The 26160-nt window shown below is 43.9% G+C and overlaps 1 protein-coding gene across 1 annotated transcript in view; it reads right to left on the bottom strand.

Moving 5' to 3' along the window:
- nck2a (NCK adaptor protein 2a) overlaps positions 1-25934 on the bottom strand; it is a 28262-nt gene extending 2328 nt beyond the window's left edge. Inside the window, exons 1-3 of the mRNA XM_079277657.1 lie at positions 25756-25934; positions 5784-6025; positions 674-1446 (exon numbers count right to left, since the gene is read on the bottom strand). Of these exons, the coding sequence (XP_079133783.1) occupies positions 674-1446; positions 5784-6009 (999 nt within the window). The 5' untranslated portion in view covers positions 6010-6025; positions 25756-25934. The remainder of the gene's footprint in view (positions 1-673; positions 1447-5783; positions 6026-25755) is intronic.
- Positions 25935-26160: the final 226 nt, after the last annotated feature.

Genomic DNA, 26160 nt, shown 5'->3' with positions numbered 1-26160 from the left:
ATCAGGAATCTCTTCAAGGTTCCCTGTTGAGTTTTGGGCCAGAAAGCTATTTTTATTTATCTTCATAAAGCTATTTTCTGAGTAAACATAACTTTTGTTTGTCTCCAAAGGGACTCTTTAAGCCCGAGTACACTGTGGTTGGCTGAAGCACATAGTGTCACACGTTTAATGACTTTTCCATTTCATTTAATATGTATACTTCAGAAAAAGGGTAGTCTTGCATATTATTGGAAGCGGCTGCTTTTTTCTTATAAACCTAAAGCTCCAAACGCACATATGATCGCATATTAAACTACTTTTATCATTTTGGATTGATTTTGTTTCAATGCAACCTCGTTGTGTCATTGTGATAAAACATGTTAAAACTCTTCTTTCTAAACGTCTCTGATATTCTTCATCTACTGAACCAGCAGCAGATTGTCTTCCCTGGTTTCATTTTGTCACAATTTTCATCACAAGTGGCCCCTTCGTGCCCAAACCAGAACTCAACCTTCATTCTGATCTCAACATCTAGCAAAGTTGCGTTGCTGTCGCGGTAACAAAAACTGTCCAGACCTGACCTACATTCCCCAACACAGATCTTCCTCCTACTCAAATCTATTAAATGTCCTCTTTTGAGTTTCTCCCAGCCTTCGTAATGCAACTCAGCCATGACTTCACCCCACAGACTCACCGATGACTCGCTGTCTCGCACCAGGAAGTCGCCCTCCTCTCCTCTCTCGTTGAGTGTGCACTCGGCCTGGTGTCTGGTGACGTTGCCGTAGTACCAGTCCCTCCCAGCGAACTTCCCCGAGCGCGCTGGAGCCACGGTGCGGTTCTGCGGGAGGCTCGGCGCAGAGGAGGGCGGGCCGGGCCGCTCGTCCAGCACCACCACATAGTTTTTAGGCACCAGGCCCACCATGCCACGCGAGTTCTTACACCTCCACCACTCCGGGTCGTTCTCTGGCTTCTCCACCACCTCCATGACCTCGCCCTTCTCAAAGTTCAGCTCCTCGTCGGTCACAGAGCTGAAGGGGTAGAGTGTTTGCACCAAGTGGAGCACTGCACCGCGGTCACCGGCACGCCCGTTGGCCAACAGAGTCCCCTGAGAGCCTCCCTGGTAGCCCTGCGAGGAATCTCCTTCCTCTCGGTCGTCGGCCCCGCCGAGCTCCTCCAGCACATAATTGGAGGGGAACCAGCCCACGCGGCCCGTCTGACTGCCCCGCCACCAGCCGTCACTGCACTTCTCCATCACGATGACCCTGGAGCCCTTGACGAGGGTCAGCTCGTCTTCTCTCTCTCCTGAGTAGGCAAACTTGACTATGGCGGGGATGTTGAGGTCATAGATCCTCTCAGCGGCGCCTCCTCCTCCTCCTCCTCTGCTGCCATTGGAGGGGTACTCTGTGTCCGAGCTGGGTGTTGGGGAAGCATCACGGGCGCTCGTCTTCCTCTTAGTTTTTCCCAAACCTGCAGCATGAACAGAAACAAAAGAGAATGTGACACAATGTGACACAAATAGAGAACCAGATGTTTTTCCTCTCATTTGCTTCGAATACATGTTGAACCTGCATTTATTGACTCTTCGGCCACACGACATTGACATATTATCACCGTATGAAGTTGATTTGACACTCGTGTTAGCAAACAGCTAGTTTACACGTCCAGCAGACGTGATGCAACATGAGCATTCATTTGGAGTCATGTTTGAGGCAGGAAGAGGCCCGAGCTCCACGGGGAGAAGAGAGTTTAGGTCAGCAGGAAACTCATTGAGGCTGCAAGTTGCACTCATGGACCCTCGGAAGCACAACAACTACCGTAGAAATAGAGGATACAGAGAAAGTTCAGCGGTGAAGGACAGATCGATACTCTTGATAACAGAATTAACACAGAGGCGCACACATCCACGTGCCCTGAGCACCTCGTGTCTTTTTACTCAACACGATGAAATGAAAGCTTGCCATCTAGTCGGTATTCCGTCGACACCATCTACACACCGTATACACATCTGTGCTCATCAAAAGGCTAAAAATAGGTGGTGAAGACGGGGGGGAATGAAAAGTGGAGCACGCACCATGGGGCGTGACAATGACAAGCGCATCCCGGATCAACGCCTGCTCCTGCCTTACCCGTCTGTCTTTTCCCGTCCGTGTGCTTTCAAAGACGTCTTTAAACATCGTTTGCACACTTAAATGAGGCCGTGAGTTTCTAAAGTCTCTCAGCCGAACACAAGCGAGGAGGTGCCCTCTTCAAAATGAATGTTGAAAGAAGAATGCTACTCTGTGTGTGGCTGACACTATTACAATCGCTCACAATCGAGGCTCATGTGTGCGACTAATAACCGACGTCTTGACAGCTAATCACCCGCTCTTCCCACAGAGCCTGCTGAAATGCCACGGAAATGTCACTGCCGACGTTCTACGCTGGTTTGGAAAGCGGCTGGGTTCACACAGAGTGGCATGAAAGTTGTTGGCAGCGAAGAGGAGGAGGACGAGGAGGAGGACGAGGAGGAGGGCTTGTGAAGAAAGACGAGGAGTCTCTTGGCAGCTGTTTCTCACACAAACATTAGACGGAGCACATCAGAGGCCACAGCTGACAAAGAAAACGCAAAGAAAAAAGGGACGAGACAGGAATACCAAGCAGATCATGTTTATGGATAGCAGAGTGCATCCAACATATCTGATAGCTGTGTGCGGCATTATTAGTCTTGAGTCTACTTCAGGTGATTCCTTGGGAAAAATAAAATACACACACACACACACACACACACACACACACACACACACACACACACACACACACACACACACACACACACACACACACACACACACACACACACACACACACACACACACACACACACACACACACTCGTTGGCGCAAAAGCGAAAACACTTTAACGCACACACACCTTCTCCTCTTCACTCATTTCCACTTCAAGGCCCTGGCCTGCTGGTTAGAGCAGCGGCGGGCGATCCCCTCCTCCCACACATTCACTCAGAACCTTCACCTGCCTCTTCATCTTGAGGAAGGAGACTCGATTTTACAGCCCAGAGGAGCGAGAGGGAAGTGAGTTGATAAAAGCCTCGCCTCGACTGCATCGTGCAGCATATTGCCTCACTGTATAGCTTAGAGTTGTGGAAGTTACTGTAATAAAGAGTCCACAGAAGACCCCCCACCCCCCCACCAGACATATTTAAGAACGCAGTAATGAAAAAAAGCGCAGCTCGGCCCCTAGATGAAGAATCAGCACCGTGTCAGCGAGTGCTGTGATTTCTAAAGAGTACTTTGAGTGAATCACAGATGAGCTATTTGGCCCTTTTAAATAGCACCGTCGCTCTCTTCTCACTGTTCCACAAGTGTCACTTCACGGATTACTCTGTGTGTAAAACTAGTAAAACCTGCCAAAAGGCTCGAGGAGCTCAAGGATATATATATCTATACATATATATATATATATATACACACACACACAGACCATGTATTGTCAGAGGATGTTTGGGGCTCTAGCAGAAATCTAAGCTCTGATCAGGAGCTTTCTGAGAGAGTTACTGTCGACCACATATTCTGCTTTACACAGCTGGACATTTTTGCCTCCTTTTGCAGCTTGTTTGAGCAGGAAATGGGGCTTTTTTTCGGACGACACTTACAACTACTTTCATTTGAAAGTTCGTCAAATGGACCGTCGGGGATATAATGCTTTTTGACCCAAGTCGCCTCACATCCACCCACGCACACCCACACAGGCGTCATGTAGAATCTCAGGTGGCCGGCAGTCTAACTCGCCACTTGGTTGTACTGGTAAGTACTGGCCCAGTTTCAGCAAATGAGCGGAACCTTTGCTGAATTCTTTCATCCATTCCCGTCTTTATTTCCTGTGAGAGGAAACTGGGACACAAACCAGCGCGGAGCCATTTACAATTCAATTCTGCCTGGATGAACGCCCACGATACAATATGCTGAAGCACAGTTCAATAAGGAGGACCGCTGGAGATACCGGGAATCACAAGACTGTCTGCGAGCGCCATAATCACAACGTGGCCTTACCGAAGAGCCGGAAAAGGAGAGAAAAGAGACCACAGACGGGATGAGGTCATCACGCTCTCAGCCAATCAGATTCTCTCTTCATCTGTGTGAGTAAGCTCCATCAGCCCCTGACCTCACCTACTGCTCATCACCTCATCAGGAAAATGTTCTTGCCGATTGGATTTGATCGGGCTTTTAACACTAAAGAGCTACTGGCTGGAAGAAAACTACTTAGACTGAAATGGAATTAGGCCGTAATGTTGTCGTCGATACGTAACAAAGTCAGGCACAGAGGGGCGATCCATCACTCCAATTAATCACTCTCCTGATCATAACAAAAAGCAGAGACCTACAGTGACAGAGAATGGGGTTGATGGGGTCAGTGTGGAAGTGTGTGTGTGTGTGTGTAGGGGGGGGGCATGTTTTCTCTGCACACTATGAACTCTGGTGAGGGTGACAGTGGCAGGCTGTACCACGCTGGCCCTTATAAAGCTGCAGAGTTTCCCTGAGGGCTGGTATCCACACAGCCCCCCCCTCTACATCCCCCTTTACTCTCTCCTCCCCTTCAACTGTAAATACGTCTGCCTTTCAGGGCCACAAAGTTGCTATTTCTATTACTAATGAACTTCTTGATCATCCTCTCCCTCTACCAGCCGTACACAAAGTGGTAACTAATGCTGGAAGATGTCAAAAACGGGTGAGATTCCTGTGCCATGCTGCAGACTTATGTTGGGAAATGGTTAAAGCCACTGCTTGCGGACATGTGGAGGAGCTATGTGCGTCACACACACACACACGCACGCTCTGGTTTTACACACAAGTTGGTGTGTATAAACGATGCAATAATACTACATGTCCATATCACTCTTGTACTAAAGAAACACGTGCATTGATTTAAGGATCATATTAGCATTGTTTAAACTACAGAACAACACATTTATGTATTTTTTTTCCCCATCAATTGATCATTAAAACAAGAAACCTATTTTTAGACTTACATGAAATGTCTCATGTGTTGCTCTGAGATTACACGTTGGTCTTGTTTTACGAGTCTTGAGGAAAAAGAAGCTTTCAAACAAAGACGGGTTTGTTGTTCATGAGGAACGGACCTTTATAAAGGTCATTCGTGGCATTATGAGAGACATTCTTCTATGTAACTAGTTCACTTTCTTAGTTACTGATTCTATTTTATAGCTGGCTGTACAATAAATGAAACCCCTCTTCATTGTTTTAAGTAGCTTGAGTTTAGCTTTTTGTTTACATTTTGCTCAACTCCATAACAGCAGAAATAACCCTCGGGCTCTACCCACTGATACTGTATGCACAGACAGTCCCTCTCTTAGGTTGGCAGCTGAGGCTACATGCACAGTAATGTATTCAAGTCATGACTGGGGACTGAGACAATGCGCCGACAGCTGAGAGCTCCGGCCGACTCACCGGGATCTCCGGAGTGCCCAGTGACAGCTCCCAGCGGAGACACCGTGAGGGAATCATTGGACTTCTGAGAAGATTCAGGCTCAGCGCACACACACACACACACACACACACACACACACACACACACACACACATATGTGTGTGTGTATGTATGGATATATATATGTGTGTGTGTGTATATATATATATATATAAATTATTGAAAATATTATTGAAAATTATTGAAATTATTGAAAAGCAAGTGCATAGATGTTCCACTTCTCCTGAAACGAATCGACTGACATTAAACCTAAACACACAGGCGACCTGTTCATTTCAGAGTGAAACTGAATTCTTCTTACCCAGCGTGTCTTTGATGTTCTTCACCAACGAGCCTTTCTTCAGGCTGTTCTTGCGCTCCACGTAGTTTGATGGCACGTACCCCGTTTGGTTGCCGGCGTTGCGGACACGCCACCAGCTCTTTGAGTCGTCCAGGAGGTGGAGACGCTCATTTTTACGGATGTCAAGTTCCTGGTCCTGCTGGGCCGTGTAGTCCCACTTGGCTACAACAATCACCTCCTCTGTCATCTTTCATGGAGTCCTCCTGTAGGAGAAGACGGGCACAGGGGTGAGCCAAGGAGCACCACACACACACACACACACACGCACACAATAAGCATCGCAACAATTTATCACAGAGTGAAGATGAAAAAACTAAAAACAAGTGACATATCCTGGTCTGAACAGCCACTTGTTCGGACAGCCACTAGGGGGGCAGAAAGGGTACGAGAATTAATTATTAATAAAGAAATATTGCAAGTGAATGAGTTACTGACGAGATTCATTTTAAAAAGGATTCTTTTGTTTTGTATTAGATGATTTTTGATTAACGGTCTGCATCAACATTGAAACAAGACTACATAAAATACCTTTTATACAATATTCATTTGTCTGTAAAGTATTATTTCTAGTTTAAAGGGTGATTTTAAGATGTGTGTGTGTGTGTGTGTGTGTGTGTGTGTGTGTGTGTGTGTGTGCGAAGCTCAGTTTTGCTTTGACAAGTCATTACAAATGAATCCATATCCATCCATGCACACCCTTTTTAAACCGCTTATCCCAACTTATGTGACAGGACACACCCTGGACTGGTTGCCAGTCCATCACAAACGATACCAAATGTGACTTTGAAGTTTGTAATAATATTTTGTCAAAAATCAATGTGTGTGTTCATTGTGCTCGCACGCGCGCACGCACACACACACACACACACACACACAGTGAGCGATTACATGCTCTATTTCACCGGGTGAGCGATTACATGCTCTGTTTGACATGGGTTTGCTGGACTACCTTAACATGTTGAGGAATTATGTTCGCAAGCCAAATGGGAAGTGATTTGTTCAAGAACATGCATGAAGGGGTCAGGAAAGGTCAGTGCAATTTCAATTAAGTGAAAACCTATTCTGTGATTTAAAAAAAAAGGCGTCTCACAGTATGAGAACTATCCGAGAAATACGGTTTATATTTAGCCCGCCGCCAAGTTAACAGTCTGCAGCTGGAAACAAGATCCCTGCAATACATGAAGGAAGTAAAGATGCAGATGATGCCGATGAAAAGAGGCTCATTCTGACATAACGGCGAATTCAAAGACACAGAATGAATAGGCATGTTGTAAAGCTTTTGTGTCCACAAATTGCTCAGCCAGAATAATCAAATAAAGCCGTCTGCTTCATATCTAATCTCATGGAAGGCCATCAGTAGCTGTGGTGGGACGCTGTGATTTATGGCAGTAAGCCGAGACCGACCATTTACAACACAGTTACATGTTAAGAGACTTTTAAGCTGTTTTACAATGGTGCTGAGGTTAAGACATTTATAATAATGCGTTTCCAAATGAAACCCCCTCATGCGTCAAACACAGCCGAATGGGAAACAAACCCAGTACTGCTGATTGTGTGTGTGTGAGAGAGTATAACTACATCTAGTATATGTGGACAACAATACACATTTTTCAACAGACAAGACGCAAGAAAAAAAACAAAACAAGCAGCACACATTTACAAAGCCGGGGGATTGTGTATATTCCCTTACTCGTATTGTCATTTCCATTTTTATTCTGTAACGAGGGGGCAGAGCACAGATAAAGCGTAGCCACAAAAGAGAATTATGAGTCATGAGAAGTGTAGCTGCACAAATTTCACCATATAAAAAAACTAAATTCCATTACTGCTGGAAAGATTGATATCTTCTGTGCAGGCTACATTTTTATGAAATGCTAATTAAAGCACTGGCTGTGTTCTTTCAACACCAGATATTCAATTCCACTTCAATTACGCCACAGCCACAGAGACGGCAGAGCCGTCGCCGAATACATTCTTACCGTTACAGTCGCAAACCAAAAGCCGGGTTGTGTTGCATGCAAGTGTCTTAACGACCGCTTTCTATCTCTCTACGACAAGCAGTAAAAATTCAAGTTTGTAAACAGCTTGCATAGTACAAGGCTGCACTTGCGAATGTGTCTCTGCTTGCCGTCAGTAAAGCTGTCAAACTGGCTTCCTTCACCTCCCGGGACAGCGGAGGAGGGAGTTGTGCAACGGGGAGAGTTTCTGTCAGGTTTACCATAAATTAAGCTGCTCAACTTTCCATGAAGTGACAACTTTAACTGCAGCAACAAAGGCAGAAGGGTCAGCTAAACATACAGGACGAGACAAGAAAAGCAGCTGGGATTCTTTGGAGAGTGCAGGCAATAGAAGTGGAAGGGCAGATTTATGACAAGATGAGGGACGGTGATGTCAACCTTTTCTGAAAGACGGGAGGTATGTGAACATGCTGCGGCCTCCAGCCGCCTCAGGCTGCCGGATTAGACCAGGTGATTACTTTCCTTTCCTTTTATTGCATTTATTCCTCCCGGTGAGGATGGATGGGTGAGCCAACCTGATGACGTCTGTTGGGAGAATGCGCCACGGTATTTACCCGTCACTACTTTTGATATATTGAAATAAAAAAGTAGACAAGAAATACAAGCGGTGTACAATTCCTGGCTTTGTTTGGGTATCTCTGCTTTTTCCTCCTCTATGCAGCAAAGATTCAAAAGATTCACGCAGACCTGAACCCAGGCAGGCCAGCATGCGGTTATTTTCACACCTGCAGTTCAGTTCATGTGGTCCTGACGAGTTACGACTGGTTCATGATCTCACACACTTTTTAATAATCAAACCACAAGCTATAAACAGGAGATCATCTGACAGGTAACTCGTTCATTGGACGGTTTTGGTGAGGTCATCCTGTGTCATCAGTACTACACACATACACACACATGGGGGAAATTCTGGTGACTAACAGCAGGTTGTAACTGAACTTTTTGTTTATTTTTATTCTCTTAAAAAAGAAATAACTATAGTTATTAGAATTATTAATCCTTTTACACACAGGACAATAGATCGGCCACGACAAACTTGTTGCGGGTCCATCCTCATCAGTTAATATGGTGGTTGATAAGTAACAAGAAATTATAGTGTGCTTGTTTATGACTGTATGGTCAAGGGCCTCTCGTCATTATGGCGTCATTGACTGCTGACCCCTCACTAACCGGCTGATAAGGGCCGCGAGTTATTTAGAACACTGTGGTCAAACACTAAAAAAGGGATCGGTATCAAGATTATTTATGTTATATGTTTACGAAAAAAAAGTGCTGCCAGCTGAAATATATTTTACCGATGTATATTTTTAAATTCGCAAAAATCTAAATTCAGTTGGTCTAAAATCGTCCATACGTTACTTACTTTTTAACGAAACACAAATTTAAGGTGTGTATTTTAACTCCTTCACACCTTATTTTTGGCAATTTGCGGCCAGAAGGTAGAGCGGGTCGTCCTTCAATCAGAAGATCGGCTGCACACGTTTACTGGATTATGGGTCAACACACGTATCTCACTCCCTCGGATACTATGTTGTCTGCTGTCACACTCGTTGCTCTGCCGGGTGGCTGAAAGTCGCTGTTGCACTGGAGAGCATCTATGCTTTTGTTCGTGAACAGTTTCTTTGTGAACTTCGGAATAGTTGTGCAGAAAAAATAAGCATCGAGAAGAAAAGGGAAGTCCTCCGTTATGTGTATATCGCCCTCCTTAAAGCCGCACACCGTGACTTCAGAAGTCCACTTTGTAGGGCTGATAGTGCCGCTGGACGCCGCCGGTCCACACTACGAGGTAACCCCGGAGGTTTCAAACTCACCCGACTTTCGGTAGCGTTTCCACACTCCTAGACTCCGTCTTAAAATGGAAAAGTAGTCGTGTGGATGTGGCCTAAGTTGAAACTCACTACACAATAAAAGCTTTCAACAATCACTCTAGCTTAGTGTCAATTCTTTCCACTCTTGTAAACTGGCAGAACAACACGTGATGTGCTCTCATCCTAGCACGAGCACTTCCCATCACCCATGGTACCAATTTCCCTGTCTCCTTGGCAACCTTGCTCATTCGACATTAGTGTGATGCGAATGCCACTCCAAACCAAGACCACCCTCCGCTGTGGGCAATCATGTATGTCAGAATGGCAGCTATACCATTGCTCATTCCGACGCCGTCACTCGTGACTTGCCAATGAAATCCACAAGCTGCAGCAATCAATCCAAAAGTCTCGTTTTAAACCAAACTGTGGGTGAAAACGGGATCCACCAAACAGAGCGTTTCATGACACGTTTGTCATTTAATCTGAGCTACTAACGCGACATCGTTAACAAACAGACGGGTGGTTGAACAAAAGACGCCATTTCCTGCGAGAAGCACACACAAAAGGAAAAACAGATTTGGGGAAACACTGCGTTTAAAGAGGGGAAAGCCTGAGAGCTCGTGCTCCTCGTGACCCCCCCCCCCCCCCCCCCCCCCCCATTCCTCTGCTGAGTTAAAAGAGGAAAGATGAGCGACAGACTGCTGAGCTGGGCTTCAGCAACACTTCACAACACCCTTCACTGAGGGGGACGACGCTCACGGGCTCTTTCACCACACAAAGAGAAAGGGAAAGTGAAATAGGATTATAAAAAAAAAGGGAGGGGATGTTTAAAGAACAAACAAAAACATCTGGCAGAGCTTTCTGTGTTTGCCATTCAGGTCAAAGACAGACATAATTCAGCCAATTGGGGGACATGTCCGCCATGTCTCCCTGCTCCAAACAAAGCCACAACAACATCCTGGACAGCTGTACTGTCAAACGGACCTCAACATGCTCTCAATCGGTCACTCGCACACGTACGTCTTCCATCTCAGTCGTACACCAACGGGCCCTAAACTGTGGGTGTGGCACACATATGTGACATCAGCTGAGGCTAGTGGTTGCTCTTCTTCAGCTTCAGGGGAGAAAATGGGTGCCATTGAAATAGATGCCATGAAAAAGAAAAAGAAATAAACATGCAAGGACATCTCAACACCAAGAGGGTTTCTCGCTGTCGGCTCAAAATAGGAACGAGAAGAAGGCAAACTCAGACCACACAGATAGAGCCAGGGCTGCTGTCACCACCGCACCGTATGACCAGAGAGCAAACTCCACGCAGGACGGAAATAACCCGCAAAAAGTCCAGCTCTTAATTATGATGATGAGCAGACATTCACAATAACAACAGACATTTAAATCTGCAATTACTCAATGTGAAAAGTTATCACGCTGTGCAAATGAAATGGATGCTGTACGCACGTGCTACCGAGCTGCAGTGCTTTCCCATTTAAGCGGCACACAGCCATCTCAAAACAAGAGAGTTAAGTTCAAGAATTGTTGGAGCTTCAGTTAAATTCTTGTTGCTTTGGCACAAAGACACCTGAATGTTCCCGTGGGTCTCGTGAGCCGAGCTGGATCCCGGCGTTCGGCACACAGATGGCACTGCCTTCACAGTGGACAGCGCCTCTCGAAAGCACCACATTGTCTCAGGCGCGTTTACTCTCACTCAAAGTGTACGGGGTATTAGTAAAGTGATGATCTCGACACGTTGAGAAGTATTTGACAGAAAGCCTACAAGACGAGCAGAGATCGAAATGTTTCGGAAGCTATTTTAGAATAAGAACTGGATACCAAACCTCAGTACAATCAATAGTTTTTAAAGACCGGAATGTGACACCGTTAAACATTTGAGAACTCTGTTTTTTTAAAGTACGGCAGAGACTCCACCAGGGTATTGGCCCAGCAGCCCACCGTGCCTAAACTGACTCCCTACCGGGCTGTTGCATCAGGGATTGTGAGGCTCATTGACCTTTAAGGTGGACCAGCTGTTCTCATTTTAGTGACAGGCCGCTCCGCTGAGCTTTGCTCAGCACCAGCAGTGTCGAACAACCTTTGAATGGCACAACTCTGTGTAGTAGCATCAAAAAAAATCAGTCAATTAAATCGATAAGGAAAAAAGGTGTGTTAGCTGCAGCCCTATTGTACTTTATCACTGCCTGTGTGAGCAACTTTTTATTTTGACCCCCACGTTAACAGATCAGAGGCTTCGTCTCAGCTGCGTCTTCTCTATGTTTTTGTTCACAGCAAAAACAGAGTGAAAATTGTCTTTAGACAGGAAATTGACATCATACTAACAACTGTTTCGATATATTTATCTGTTGAACATGTCACAGACATGAAAAAATGTAATCGTTTTATCGAAACACTGTTTACGATAAAAAATAAAAGCCCGCTAGCGTCTTTCTGCGGACAGAATCCCTTCACTTGTCAACACGAGGCTTGTATTCTAAAATATTTGCACGACAGGGTTGTGGAAAATGCAGCGACTTGCAGAGCTCCATGAATTAATAATAAAGTACCAGCTTCGAATTTTGCATTGTCATCGTTATTAACAAATAAACAGTCATGTTCTGCTCACCCAGGCAGTGCGGCTCGGGTGTCTGTTTTATGTGCAAATAATAAAGTGCAGAGAAAGAAGAGGCAGTGTTACTCGTTCACTCACCACTGGAGCAGCAATGTTGCTCTTTCACACACTTCCTGAGACAAATGCCTTAAATGTTAACTTGCCTAAATGGGCGATGACAGAAACCTGGAATTCCCTTCTTTCTTTAACTGGCCCTTCCTTCCCCCCAACCTCCCTTTTCAAGTCATTTTTCACATGTCACTTTCATTTTCTGTCATTGCTTCGGCCCTCCTCTCCTGGGCAAAGCCAACATTGTTGAGGGAGTCTCCATGACAACCGCCAATGGGTGGTCCCGTTTTCATTGACGGGGGCGTTCCCCCCCCCCCCCCCCCCAAAAAAAAGAATCAGACTTGTATCCCTTCACTCTTCGATTTTCGATATTTCTTTACAAAAAGATCAACTTTGATTCTGCACAAAGGGTTTCACAAAAGGGTTTGTTTTCCCCCATTAAAGTCAAAGAGAGACCTAAACCTCCAGGAGTGTCCCAAAAAACTCATTGGTATGAAGGTGATATCATTATCATTTCTAATAAATATGTCACCAGCACATTTCATGCATTGCATGTTTTAACACCCTATTTTGACAGCAGAGTGACGGCCCCTCAGTAAGATAGGATTGAGCATCACCAGTTATTTAATCCCTGCATCACACATTATCTGCACACAGACGGCAGGTATTGATGTTATTCCACTGAAGCATCAACCTCCAGCTCCTAATCTGTGAGAGGTCACATTTTGCGAGCAGCGGGTTTTAATTATTCTCTGCTTCGTTGAGGCACAAAAAGTAGTGCATCGTGTTAATTTGCTATTATTATTCCATCGTAAAGATCGCACCGAAAGACGATAAACAACGTTGAATCCCCTACTGCCGTTCTTAGTCTTGGTTCGTACATTCCTCTTCCGCCATAAATAGCAGACTACAAACTTGTTGGTTTGTTTTCTCTGCTCCTTGATGGCCACTTTACCTCCTCTCGCAACAGCTCGGTCCCTGTTCACTTTGCACACCTCCCTGCACTCTGAGCACATGATGAGGCATCTCCTCTGGGCAGCTTGTTCTTTGTAAGGTTTATAACCCAGTCCTCTCTACACCACCTCTCCCTCTCTCTCTCTGCCTGCAAGCCATCATCTATTAGCATAATTTTCCTCTTGTCTTTTTTTTTTGCTGCTTTAGTCCATAAGTGAAGTAGGAAGGACTGCCTCTATTTTTAACTCTGTGTGTGTGTGACAGTCTGGTATCCATGTCCCCTGGCACGACAAACAACAAAAAGGCGAGCGCTGTAAAGCACAGCAGGGCAAATGTAGTGAGCACAGCTTTGATGTACAATGCCGCTCGTTATCCCTCGACTGGAGCAGACACGAGAAAAACCCGAGGCGATGTTGTGTTTGTGTCTGACAGAAAGAGTCGAGAGAAATAAAGTGTGTGTGAGAAAAAAAACAAAACAAAACACTGGTCGCTTCCAGGTTAAACAACAAAGATATTGCAGTGGCTAGAAGCTACAGTACGCTCTTCAAATGAACTGCACTACACTGCACTACTACGATTTATTTTTCTCACACTTCATCATAAAGCATGTCTCCAAGGACCATGCCGAGAGATGCTCTTGCTCTGTGCCGTATTGAGCAGTTTTGAGACTGGAGGCGAGAAATATTTCCACACTGCGATGTATTTATCGGCTTGGGAACGTTACTGTGTTGAATATGAGCAGCTGGTGGAACCGAATAGACGAACCCCCCCCCCCCCAGCAGAACACGCCCTGCATTTCAGCTTTTCTTACACTCCTATACAATCAACAATGTAAATTAAGCAAATCCAGAGGCAATATAACAGGAGCACTCAGCAGTAAGAGGATAGACTCGCTATGAATGATCAGATGGTACAAACATCCAGAGTATAAAGACGCTGTATGCTTTTCATGAATGAATAAACCACTGGAGTCAGGAGTAACGACACTACACTCATTTTACATCTGTAAGCAGTATGAAGAAACATACAGCAGTATTGTGACCAGGCAGGTGCCTCTCCACGGCTCTTCAAACCACTTCTTGATGAGTCAGATTCCAATTACGATATGGAAATGAAGCAATTCAGATCAACATAATTGTTGTTTTTCCAGAGGAGACTAAATTATGAAGCGATAAGCAGATAATTAGTCACAGTATAAATAAACAACGTGCTAATTTTGCGTCTCACTACACCCTAGTGATGATGATAAAGTAGGGCTGGGTGTTGAAGTCGACTGTATTTTACCTCGGCAAAGTTTATTTATGTCTCTTGAATGTCCAGACAGAATCAAACGCACAAACTTTGGCCTATTTTATTAAATAGGAAAGAGTTCTTCAGTGGTACTCAAACCCAGTCAAACTGAGAAGATCTGTTTTCCTGTTACCTTCAGCTTCCTCTGCTGCAAACCTTTGGTCTCCAGTCCACTGCAGAGCACAGCACTGTCGAATAAGCGGTTACCCCTGCACTGTCCATCAAACCAGAACTAGAGATGGACCATTACAGTAAATCACATCTGGGGATGCAGAAGTGTTCGTGTGATTTTACTTTTAAATTGTTTTTAGCCTCTCTCTCTCTCTCTGAATGTCACAGGAACAATATTGCCCAGGATAATAGGATTCTGCTGTGGAATGTGCTGAAAATATATTATATATATATATATAATATATTAAGTTAACTAAAATAGATAAATATATAAAAATCTCATCATCATCATCATGGACCATTATCATCACCCCCACCCCCACATTACAATGGAAAAAATGGAATCAAATTTTTTTTTCTGCCGTTAACCGCAAGAAAAATCAACAACGTCTCTTTCCACAAACGATGCCCCAAATACTTTGGATAATCCTCAGGCCTCAGTTTGAGTCACTATTCTTGGATATTTGCACGGATTAAGATGAGTACTGAAATAGGAAAAACAAAGCAGCTGTGCTCACTCGGCGAGTGGCAACAGGCTACAAGTCATTTTCAATAGAAGTCGGTGACAAGCAGCGACAAGCTGACACCCAACACTTTTCACCGCATGCTGGGTAACCAATGATCTGTTGTTTTTTTAGCAATGCACTTACATTTGAGTACTTGCTGATATTTTAATCATCTACATTGTATTTTCCTGATACCAAGAGCTGTGTATAATCAATACTTTAAAATGTGCCATCAGTGATATAGTTTAAAAAAAGAAGAAAAAAAAAGATGCTGCGCACACAGCCCAACCGTGACTGCTGACTTCACACTCACCTGTTACCCACACGCCCTCACTTTCAACTGGACACTGGCTAACATTGCGCTGGGCTTGCAGAAACCTTGGCAGATTTTGCCAGGCAGACACACACAGCTGACAACTTCACAGCTAAACTGTTTATTGCGTGGGGACTGCGTACAATGCAGCTGGCGAGAAATGATGGATTTAGCCCGTTTGGGTTATTGTTGCAGCTGGGCTCAACTGACGAGAGGCTAACGTCTCGTTGGCGCAGTGGTATCGGTTGCGTACTAGTACATGAGCACCGTATCGGATCAAATACTGGTATCTAACTCTTCACTCTCATGCAGGTAATCGTATACATAATCGTGCCTCCGTGAGGATCCCTGCAAGCAATTAATGGCAGGAAGAGATTCTTTTTTCTCTCTTAATGAGGCAACATGGGAGGGAAATTAAACACGCTGTGTCTACCGTTTCCACAATTTGCATCTTTGAGTTAATTCACTGTCTGCTTAATATGTGATGAGTGTGCAGGCAGCATCACCGCTGATGATCCTATGCTGCATGGGGGAATAAACTTGCTGCCAACTCATTTAAAAAGTACCTACTCTCGGCATAAGTTGTGAAAGAATACGTTGCAAAATGAGGCTAGCTCATGCAGAATTTTAATAGAAAAAAGGTCCTCAGAAACTTTCTTACCGCCTTTCTTCTTCCCCGTGAATCACAAACCACTGTTGACTCTGTCCCAGCTTGAGCTTTACCTTCTCTTTGTACCTTCTGCTCCATCGGTCTTCTCTCTCCTCCCTCGGCTTTGGACCTGAATTATTCCCTTTGATCGGTTTGAGGCTCCCGAGAGAGAACCAACTGATGTAGCATGAGCAACGCAGAGAGACTGGTGCAGCGACGTGCAGACCTGTTGAACGCCTTAAAACCGCCACCATCCGAGTACAGATGTGGATCATTTACTGTCGAGTGGGACAGCCACGGTGAATATTTCAACAGTGTGTGCCACGAACGAGAAAGAGGAGTGGAGTATACAAACTGAATCGGGTTAATCATTTCCTACCGGAGGTGATGATTATCCAGATATGTCACAAGTCTTTTTCACAACTCTGAGGGCAGACACGCACTTCATTTGTTCTGTTTTAAACACACCTTTTGAGGGCTCGTCCAGAAGCGGTCCTGCAAAAAGGTCTCCAGACTAACACCAATAAAGAAAGATGCAGTAACTTTCAGACCAACAGTCCAAAACCAAAAATATATAATTTTTTTTATCAGATCGTGACAAAGAGAGGCATCAAACCTTCACATTCGAGAACCTGGAAATAACTAATGTTTGGCATTTTTGCAATAAAAAACAAACTAATTAGCTGCTGATCAACTGTCTCATTGATTGATGAATGAATCTACCAACAGTTGAGGAGATTAAGAGGCCTTCCTTCTTCAACATCAGTTTACCAAAATGTAGCGGTTGGTTCAGTATGTTGTCTTTTAGCTTGTTGTTCTTAAAGATACAGAAGTGTAAATGTAGTGAGTTACTCTGTGTTACAAAACAAGCGAATCAGAAGTGATCGGATTTTTACCAACAGTCTTGTTTTCAGCAAATGGAGCTGATGAGAATTATTCTGATATTTGCAGGGAAGAGAAACATTTGCTGGGACATTCTACCAAGCCATTCATTTCCCAAGAGTGACTCTTATTTTCCACGACTGTCTAAATTTATCCAGATTTTCCAAGACACGAGTGAACTCTTTCTGAGGAGCATGAGAGTCGTTTCTGATATCCCGCATGTTTGTTTGTCTCCGTTACATAACCGTGTGTTGATGTCAGAGGAGAGACCGGAACAGTACGTTGGAAACAGAAATGGCTTTTGTGAAAGATGCGTCTCTTTTCCACGCGGACCACATGTTACATGTTGTCATGAGCCACGTTTCAACATCAGCCAAACGAGCCACTGCTGAATATCGCTGTATGCCTCAAACTCTTTCAGTGTCAGGACTGGCTTTGCACTGAAGAAGACATTCACCGCGGCCAGTAGGGAAAAAGTTATGGGAATGAGTGTAGGAAACAACAGAGAGAGAGAGAGAGACAGAGAGAAAGGAAAATTGTTGCTCTTTTCTTTCTACACCCTTTCCATCTCTTCCTGGATGCATATTTAAAATGTCAGTCTGTTCTAGCTTTGTTTTTGGCCTCTACCAACTCTTATGAGAAATATATGTCTCCTTAGCTCCTTAATGTTCACTAGTTCACCAAAAAGGCTTCCTGTTGCAGGCTAAAACGGCCCCATAAGAGCAGTGAGAGTGAACCGAAACAGTGAAGCCGTGGTGCCGGACAGCCGAAATGAGCTCACACTCAATGTGAAGTTCTGTAAAGACGAGGGCAGCTGTGGATTCGGGTGATAATTCTCTGCAGGTTCATCACTAGAAGAGATGCCTTTCAAATGATCACATTGTTGTCACGCTGTCATTTGATAAACTTATAATTATTATAATTTACGGTCCCATTTGTAACACGCTTTAAGACCTTTGCGTCTCTTTGATTTCGCCTTTCAAATGTTGAATATCTGTTTCTCTAGCCTCTAGCATTAAATGCCAAAAAGAGTCAGAAACTCAGAATGTAACACCTGGCTAAATGCTCCCTACTATGAACAACGTTTCTTGACACCTCTAAATCAGACCATTACTTTATTTGTTGCCTTTTCGCCGAGTGCCAACAGAGGTTGCGCATGATGTTATCTCCATGCCACCGTGTCCATCTCTGGTCAGTGCTTCTGCGGATCATTTAAACAGTTGAAATACTTCTTCTCACCCTGTCAGCTCTCCCGTATCCTATTATGGTTTCCGCACAGTAGGTTTTCTTAGCTTGACATTATACTGTTCACTCAAATGCCACTTCGGTCATTCGGCTTGGCCCGAGCATAGGACGACGTTTCTGCTGGTGACATGCAGATGATATCACTGCTTCCACTGAACGCTGCCACACAAAACACTAAAGCACCACATTCAGCGAGCATCTGCTGGCAGCTCTCCACGCACTGCCGAGGACGGCCGAGGTCACACTCAAACAACTGTAGTTCTGCCAAGCTAAAAACAGCAGATAAGGTAAATAGAGGTCCTGCAGCGAGTGAGTGTGTGTGTGTGTGTGTGTGAGCAAAAAAGAAGAGACTCCACAGGCCAAATACTGTTTGTGTGCAGTCTTGAATTCTCAGGAGAACCCTGTGGCACTCTGAGCTGTGTGAGCGAATAAGAGAGCGTGTGAGAGAGAAAGGGCACAAATGGATTAGAGAAGGCCTATCATATCGCTCCATTCAACGACCGAATCAACTCCCAAGCACGCAGCAGCAGATTTAAGAACAAACAAATAAAGACATAATATTTGTATAGCCTACAAAAATACATGAACTGGTGATAATCTGCCTCCAATTGTTAAAAAGGCCGATAAAATGTAAAAATGAAGCATTACTCTGTCCTCATACAGATTTAATGAGCACTGAATTATCGGCCATGATTAGCCAGACTGCCGAGGGGCTTAACATGACTTCTGCTTTGTGTTGAACAGTCTCTATACGCACAGTTACTGCGGTCCTTTCAGACGCCACACCGAGCTGTGATGTGTGCCGAGGTATGGCCTTGAAGAACACAATCAGCAATGGTGTCAAAACATGTTACAAGCCCAATGAGAATGAAAACCCAGCATCAACAAAGCAGGAAACCACAGAAGACATATTAGGGACAATTGAAGAACATTTTGAAGAAGGAAAAAAAACCGGGAAAAAAAAACACTGCTTCATTCTGTGGATCCAGAATGTGGGACACGTCAGGTGAGAGACACTCATCAAATTTTTAAATCATCTGGGGACTTCTTTGTAAATGCACTACAGCTGCAGATAAAAAAAAAATGCTACTCCTTCAGACAGAAAACAGCACAGAGTTTAAAACACGCCGTGTTGGTACTTCGTAGTAGATGTACGAGTTTTTAAGGCTTATCGGGCGTCAAAACACTGTTCATGGATAAACAATGCTGTGAGGCGGGATTTTACGCAGTTCTCACTGTGACAATTATTGTTCACAGTTACAGTAATGTACCAGGTATGTGCGCTTACGTGTACGTTGAGCCCGGTTCGACTTTTTAGCTGGACGACCCCGCGTCAACACCTCCACGGTGTCGATGGAGCGACCTCGTTCGAATCAAGGAGACGGCCGGGTGTTAGTGTGAGACTGAACGTGGTCTCACGCAGTTAGTCCTGCACACAGAGCAGAAACCGAGCAGATATTATCTTATTTAATCCCCCCGCCACGCTACCTCCCGTCGCCGGGTCTCAGATTCACTTACGTAGCCAACAATCACTTAGTTGTGTTGCGTCTTGTTCATAGTGTCGTTCGAACAACATTGTTAAGCTCCTGCATTGCAGAAGACACAGAGCTGGTGGCAGGTTTTCACTCGAGTTGCATTACATCCATATAATCCCTTCCATAGTGCATGTCCCAGCAAACACACACACACACACACACACACGTTTGATGAGACTTCAGCAGCTCTCACTTTCTAATTCTTTGTGCATAGTGTGGGCACTTCCCTTCATCACAGAGATTTCGCAATCATCTTGTGAAAACTTAGTAAGAAAAACAATCCTATTCCTCTCTGCAGGCTGAAGTCACACGAGTCATCAATGATTGTCATTGTGAAGAAAAGACTACTGAGTTTAAGATAAGCAACTGGCCATCCGCTGCATATGTATAGATCCTGTAGCCCAGAGGTTTTGCACACCCTGTGTTTGCATTATTTTAAATCCAACAAGCTTATTTCACTGAGCCATGTCTGGGGTAAGGTGTGCGAATCGTGAAGTCGGCAGCTCAAAAACAATCTGCAGAGTCGTCACCACCAAGAGTGGTACAGTCACATAGATACAAGCTCATAACTGTTCAAACAAATCGGAAGTCAATGGACCTCTTTGAAATCGCTTCCTTCAAAGCTGAAAGTGCTACAACATTGCTAAACTGTTTTATCCTGCTGCACATTCTGCTGTGTTGACAATATAGCGCAATATTATCTGCAACTACACATATGCAGTGCTCTATAAACAATAAAAGGACCCGCCTTTTTTGTGTGTATTTGAGGATTTTATGTTGACGTTTGATAGTATTTTTCAGTGTCTGAAAATCAAATGAGCAGCTGAAGGTTAAATACGTCAGACACATTGAAAATGATCATAACTGACGTGAGAACCTCGATGAAATCAAGAAAACACCAGCCCATCACACGCCGCGAGTAGCGACTCTTGATCGCTTGGTGTTTACCAGAGCGTTGGTGGTGCCTTTCAAAACATCCGCAGGAACGGAGAGGCTTTGTTCATAAGGCTGAACCTCAGAGGGACGCGTGTAACGTGGGCAGTGACGCTCTGAGGGGGGAACTTGGAACGTGGATCGTTCTGTGAAATGCAGATAAGCAAAGCTTGTGCTCTGGGTGAGACAACTCAATGTTTGTCTGCATACTGCCGGTTTGTGCATCGGCACAGCCAAAGGGGAGAAAGTCCACTTAATTAAATCAATTAGAGCATGAAGGGCCTGCCGAAGCCTCCGCTGGAAATAACACGATGGAACAAACGCAAACAATAGATGGACTCTTTTCATGAGTCACAGAAACAAGAAGTTGGAAATGTAAAAAAAAAACTGCTTGAATCAAAAAGTTGGGATTTGGAGAATGATGACACCCCTACTTTTCATAATGGTATACGTTTCTCCCACATCCTTATGTTTCCTTCACCATCGTGCCATCTCAGGCGTTGACATCTTCATGCATCATCCGCCGATTACAAACTCCACGGCTCTGTCTCTGACCAAGAGAGTGTCAGGCTGAGATACTGTACCACAAGCACAAACCGCTTTACTCCCTTCCCTTCATGGTTCCCCCTCAGCGGCGCAGAGTATAGGATTAGGCCCGGTGCCCAGTGGTGACACAAGGACACTGGAGCCAACGGGCTGTTGGTTCAGTTGTTGAGTTAGGAACTCAAGCCGGGTGGCAGAGGACATGAGAGAGGTGACGATAGAGATGGAGGATGGAGTACTTAAGGAACAAAAGAAAACACTCAGGAGAGAGAACTGAATCACGGAACTAAGGTGTGAATTACAGACTAAAGAGACAGATACTCTTGTTTTGGATGCTACTGTGTTTTAAAAACTGTTTATGACAATACTAAGAGTCTATCTTGCTTTGTACTTTGGACACAATGTTGCTTTAAACTAAATGCTTACATCAGCAAGTCAACATGCTCACAATGTAAAGTGTTAATACGCCGATTTTAAAACAGAAAAGACAAAAGGATTACCAAAGAATACGTCACATGGGAACCACGAATGTCTGAACCAAAATGTTGTGCCGATCCATCGCGTAGATGCCGAGATGCTTTACTGTAGGAGTGCAGTCTTTGATCTGCTGTTGGCGTTATTAGAAAAGTAAGGGGGATCCCCAAAAACGTCAGGATCCGTCCTCCACCATGAGTATCCGATATCTGATCACCAAAGTCATTGAGATTCATCCACTTGGGACCACGAATGTTTTCGGTAATCAACCCCAAAAGGCAGTTGGGACCTAAATGGTGGACCACCCAACATCCCTAGAGCCACACTGCTCCCGTGGTTAAAAATCGTACCAACTAAGAAATATATTTTTGCGCAACAGCAACATGGTGAGAAGGAAATGATCAATAATAGCAGGACGATATGTATAAAATCATGAAAACAAAACACAAAGAAAGGACACGCCTTCTCATTCATAGAAGCACAAATCCTCTTGGTCTTCCTCGGCCACGGGGTCAGAGAAAGGGGGTCCATTGTCATACATGTATGTACTGTCAGTTGAACCCATTGCCCAGATGATTACAATGACAATAGGGTGAGCTTTATCATGCCACCAACATGAAGCTCTTTATGAGTAATGCTCTGTGTCTCCTGTCCGCCCATCTGTGCGTTCACTTATTAATTCCTTCTCAGAGAGATTAGGATTTCCTCGGGGCGGTCGACATTACTTTCTACTGAGCCAAAAACACCAATTTTGATCTCTATTCCCTGCTGCACAACAGCTTCAGGAAGGACTGGAGACACTCAAAGGGCAACTCACGAAAGAAAACAATGAAGCAAAAAACTATTTGTCATCAACGCAGACAGAGAGAGACACATTTATTAAATATAAAAAGTTGTGTGATTTTGTTTGGGATTTCCAGACAGAAATGAAAAGTGGAGCTGAGGGAACATGATGAAGTCATATGTCTCTGCACACCAAATATCAACGTATAGAATGTATAAACTTTACCTTAATTCAGTGTTTTTAATTGAGAGTTTAATTTCCATTTAGTATGGATGAAGCCAAACCATGCAATGAACTGTAAAACCCTTTTCTCACAGCGTGCACATTAGGAAAAAAGACAGATATTTCACCTGATCTTCAAATTATATTCAATTATTTAACTACAGATGACATTATTAAAGTATTAATCTTTAATTGTTTAATTAGCATAGACTAATGCATGTATAATTATTATACTACTTCATTAGCAATGAGTAATAAGCCCGTTCACATTACACAAAGTTAAACCACAAAAATGAAAAACCCAATTATTTATTTTCCTCTTTCCACCAAAACAAAAGCTGAACAAGAAAGTGCTGAGGCACCGCATGACATCTAATCATTTACAGTGTGCGAGGACGCTTTAGGCCCATTAAGCTCGTGAGAGAGAACGAGAGACGAGCAGAGGAATCAGTCTCGGCTCATAACCGTGCGATCACATATAGAGAAGAAAGAGGATGGGGGCTTATTATCGCATTCGTTAAGCTGTGATTTAAATGACATATTTGTGTGTTAAGTGTTTGACTTAAGAAGCCAACAAATTGGAGGGAAGAAATGAAATTGCAAAGAGTCGACCAAAAGCAAAAATGGAAAGAGATAAATTCAGGGTCGTGTATGAAATTATAAATTAATATTTTGCGTAGACAAACAAGTGACAGTAAACCAAGCCTGCAATACCACCTTGTTAAAAGATGCATGTCCTCCTTCAAATCTGTCATTTTAAGACCAAACGCATCATGACGAGTAGACACGGCTGCCATTCAACAAGACTACAAGCAACCGAGAAATCCTGCGTCCTCATGATCAACTATGAACACACATCCCCCCCAGTTTTCCAAAATACATCACATGCAGGTCACTTCAACGATGCAGTCAGGTGGACCTTGTCAACTTGGGAGAGTTGGGAGATATAACGAGACTACCGTACATTTTTTTTTTTATCTACCTGGAATTTGTTTCGCTATTCACGAGCTACACCAATGAAAATGGCGTAAATAGGAAAGTCAAGCAAGAGCACCTGGCCTGTTTGTTCTTTTTATCAGCCTGGATATGATGTTAATCATTAACATGTAGGTGGTTACAACCAAGTGCAGCAGATTATCGATATATAGATATATTTTTTTAAAAGGTTGATCACAAACTCGTTAAGCCTGAGGAAAAATTTAATTTGTCCAAAAACAACAGTCCGAAAGCGCAGAATATTCAATTTACAAAAGGTGTTAAAAGAGACAAAAGCAGCTCACAATAAAAACAGGGGAACCAGAGAATGTTTGTTTGAAACAACAATTCATCGATTATGAAAAGAGTTGCCTATAATCTTTTACAATGAAAATCTCATCTGCTCTTAACTAGGATTGTCTTACTTTGTACATGTAGATCCAGCAACAAGTACCAATTTCTCTTTCTTTGTTTCCTTTCAACATCACACGGAAGGAATTTCCAATAAGCTGAACCTTCCGGTGTCGATGCAGCCTGACAGACGTACAGCAGCAAGTACGTGTGGAAGACAAGTGCTTTTGTACTATTTAAAGAACGAAAGAAATTAGTCTCTTGAAAAACACGTTAAATAAGGTCGAAACTTTATTGTGATGCCAAATAAACACAGCAGAACGGGTTAGGGCTGCAAGTGAAAATGATTCTCATTGTTGATTGTTATTGTCTGTTCTTTATCTTCGTAGTCCAGCTTTGCTGTCCTCGTTCCAGACTGTTACGGCTATATGTGTGCACACTGAGAGCAATGCAAAAAAGAAACAATCATTTGCAAAATAACTCAAGCTTTCAGATAAAAAGGGCAATATGAAGATGCAGTGGAGTAAAAGTATATAATACAACAGTAACACTCCAAATAAGTACTAGTAAGGTGAGCTCTATCCGGTGAGTCACACTGGTAACACTTAGTGTGGTTTTGAAAAATGTTGAAAATGTGAAATTTGCAAATAATTTACAAAACCACATTTTTTGGGGTCGTTAGACTTCTGAAGTTATGATTCAAGATAGGAAGTTAATGACACATACCTGTCATTGCTGAACCTTGTGCATATCTCTGCGTAACCATGGCGCTCATAACAGAGGTGTGTCTGCAGAATAGGTGTGCCATGAAGGTATACCTGCACCCAAGAAACTCCGCCTGCAACGTCCGGAATTCAGGACAACTATTCCCCTCGTCTTTTCGAGAACAATAAACGTCATTTTATGGATAATTAATGAGCAACTACCCCACATAAGCGAGGAAGACAATGCAACCACATCGCGAGAGATACGCGGTGCAGTTACCATTACGAGCCACTGGAAACATTGACAAGCTCGGCATGTGGCACAGTGGCCAATCTATGGTGTTATGGCAAATGTGGTTCATTGTTACTGCGTTGTAAAACAATAAGCTCCTACATTCGCCAGGCACTTTACTGATGAATCAAATAAGTGTGCTTTTAAAAAACAAGTTACTAAAAGAAGATAAATGTAGGAAATAAGTCAAACAGGAGAACAGATGTCTGCGATAGTAGCCTGCGCTTGCGCTTACAGGCCTTTTAAGAAGTGGCCTGTGTGTTATATTGAATAAAGGTAAGTGGGTGAATGTAAACTAACTGTGTTAGTTGTAAGAATAACACAAAAAAAAGCCATTCAGAATGTGCTGTAGAGCCGCACACATGCGAACCGCGGCTCCAGCACAACGTGTCGTTAAAGCTGCATCTGGGTGGACAAAGACCCAGCGTCACATCTAAAGTGAGTAGAGTCGGGATGCCATTTTTTGTCCCAACTTTTACGAATGTTTAGTGATTTTAAGTTTTCCGTGAGAAAAATAAAAACAATAAGAGACGTTTAACTGGCGCTCGAGTGGACAAAAGTAGCCCGTCCGACTGCACCAAGTTCCACAGTTCAGCTGCGGTTGCAGGCTTACCTTAGTGCTCACTCCAGGGAGAATGGGCAACCGGGAACACAAAAAGGGAGAAACAAACACGAAGTAACTGAGCGCGCGTTATAAACGACACAGTGCAGGTTTAAATCCACAGGTCCCGGGGTTCCACTCTTTGTTTCTCTTTTAAAACATGGAGAGACTGTGTACTGCTCGACCTATCCTCGTTTGTTTTTCTGTCGCAGGCTGACTGCCTCCACCTCAGTCACTTGTATCAAGCTCGCCCGGACGTACAATCCACTTCCGCTCGCTAATTTCTAAATAAAGCTGAATTTTGGGGTCGCTGTCAGTGATGGAAGTACTCAGATCCTTAAGTAGAAATGCTGTGGTCGAAAAATACTCCAGTCCAGGATTCAAATTGTTACTTGCGTAAAAGTACAGAAGTATTAT

This window comes from Melanostigma gelatinosum (genome assembly GCF_949748355.1).
Source record: "Melanostigma gelatinosum genome assembly, chromosome: 10".
Classification (NCBI taxonomy): domain Eukaryota; kingdom Metazoa; phylum Chordata; class Actinopteri; order Perciformes; family Zoarcidae; genus Melanostigma; species Melanostigma gelatinosum.
This window is presented reverse-complemented; position numbering and strand designations above follow the sequence as displayed.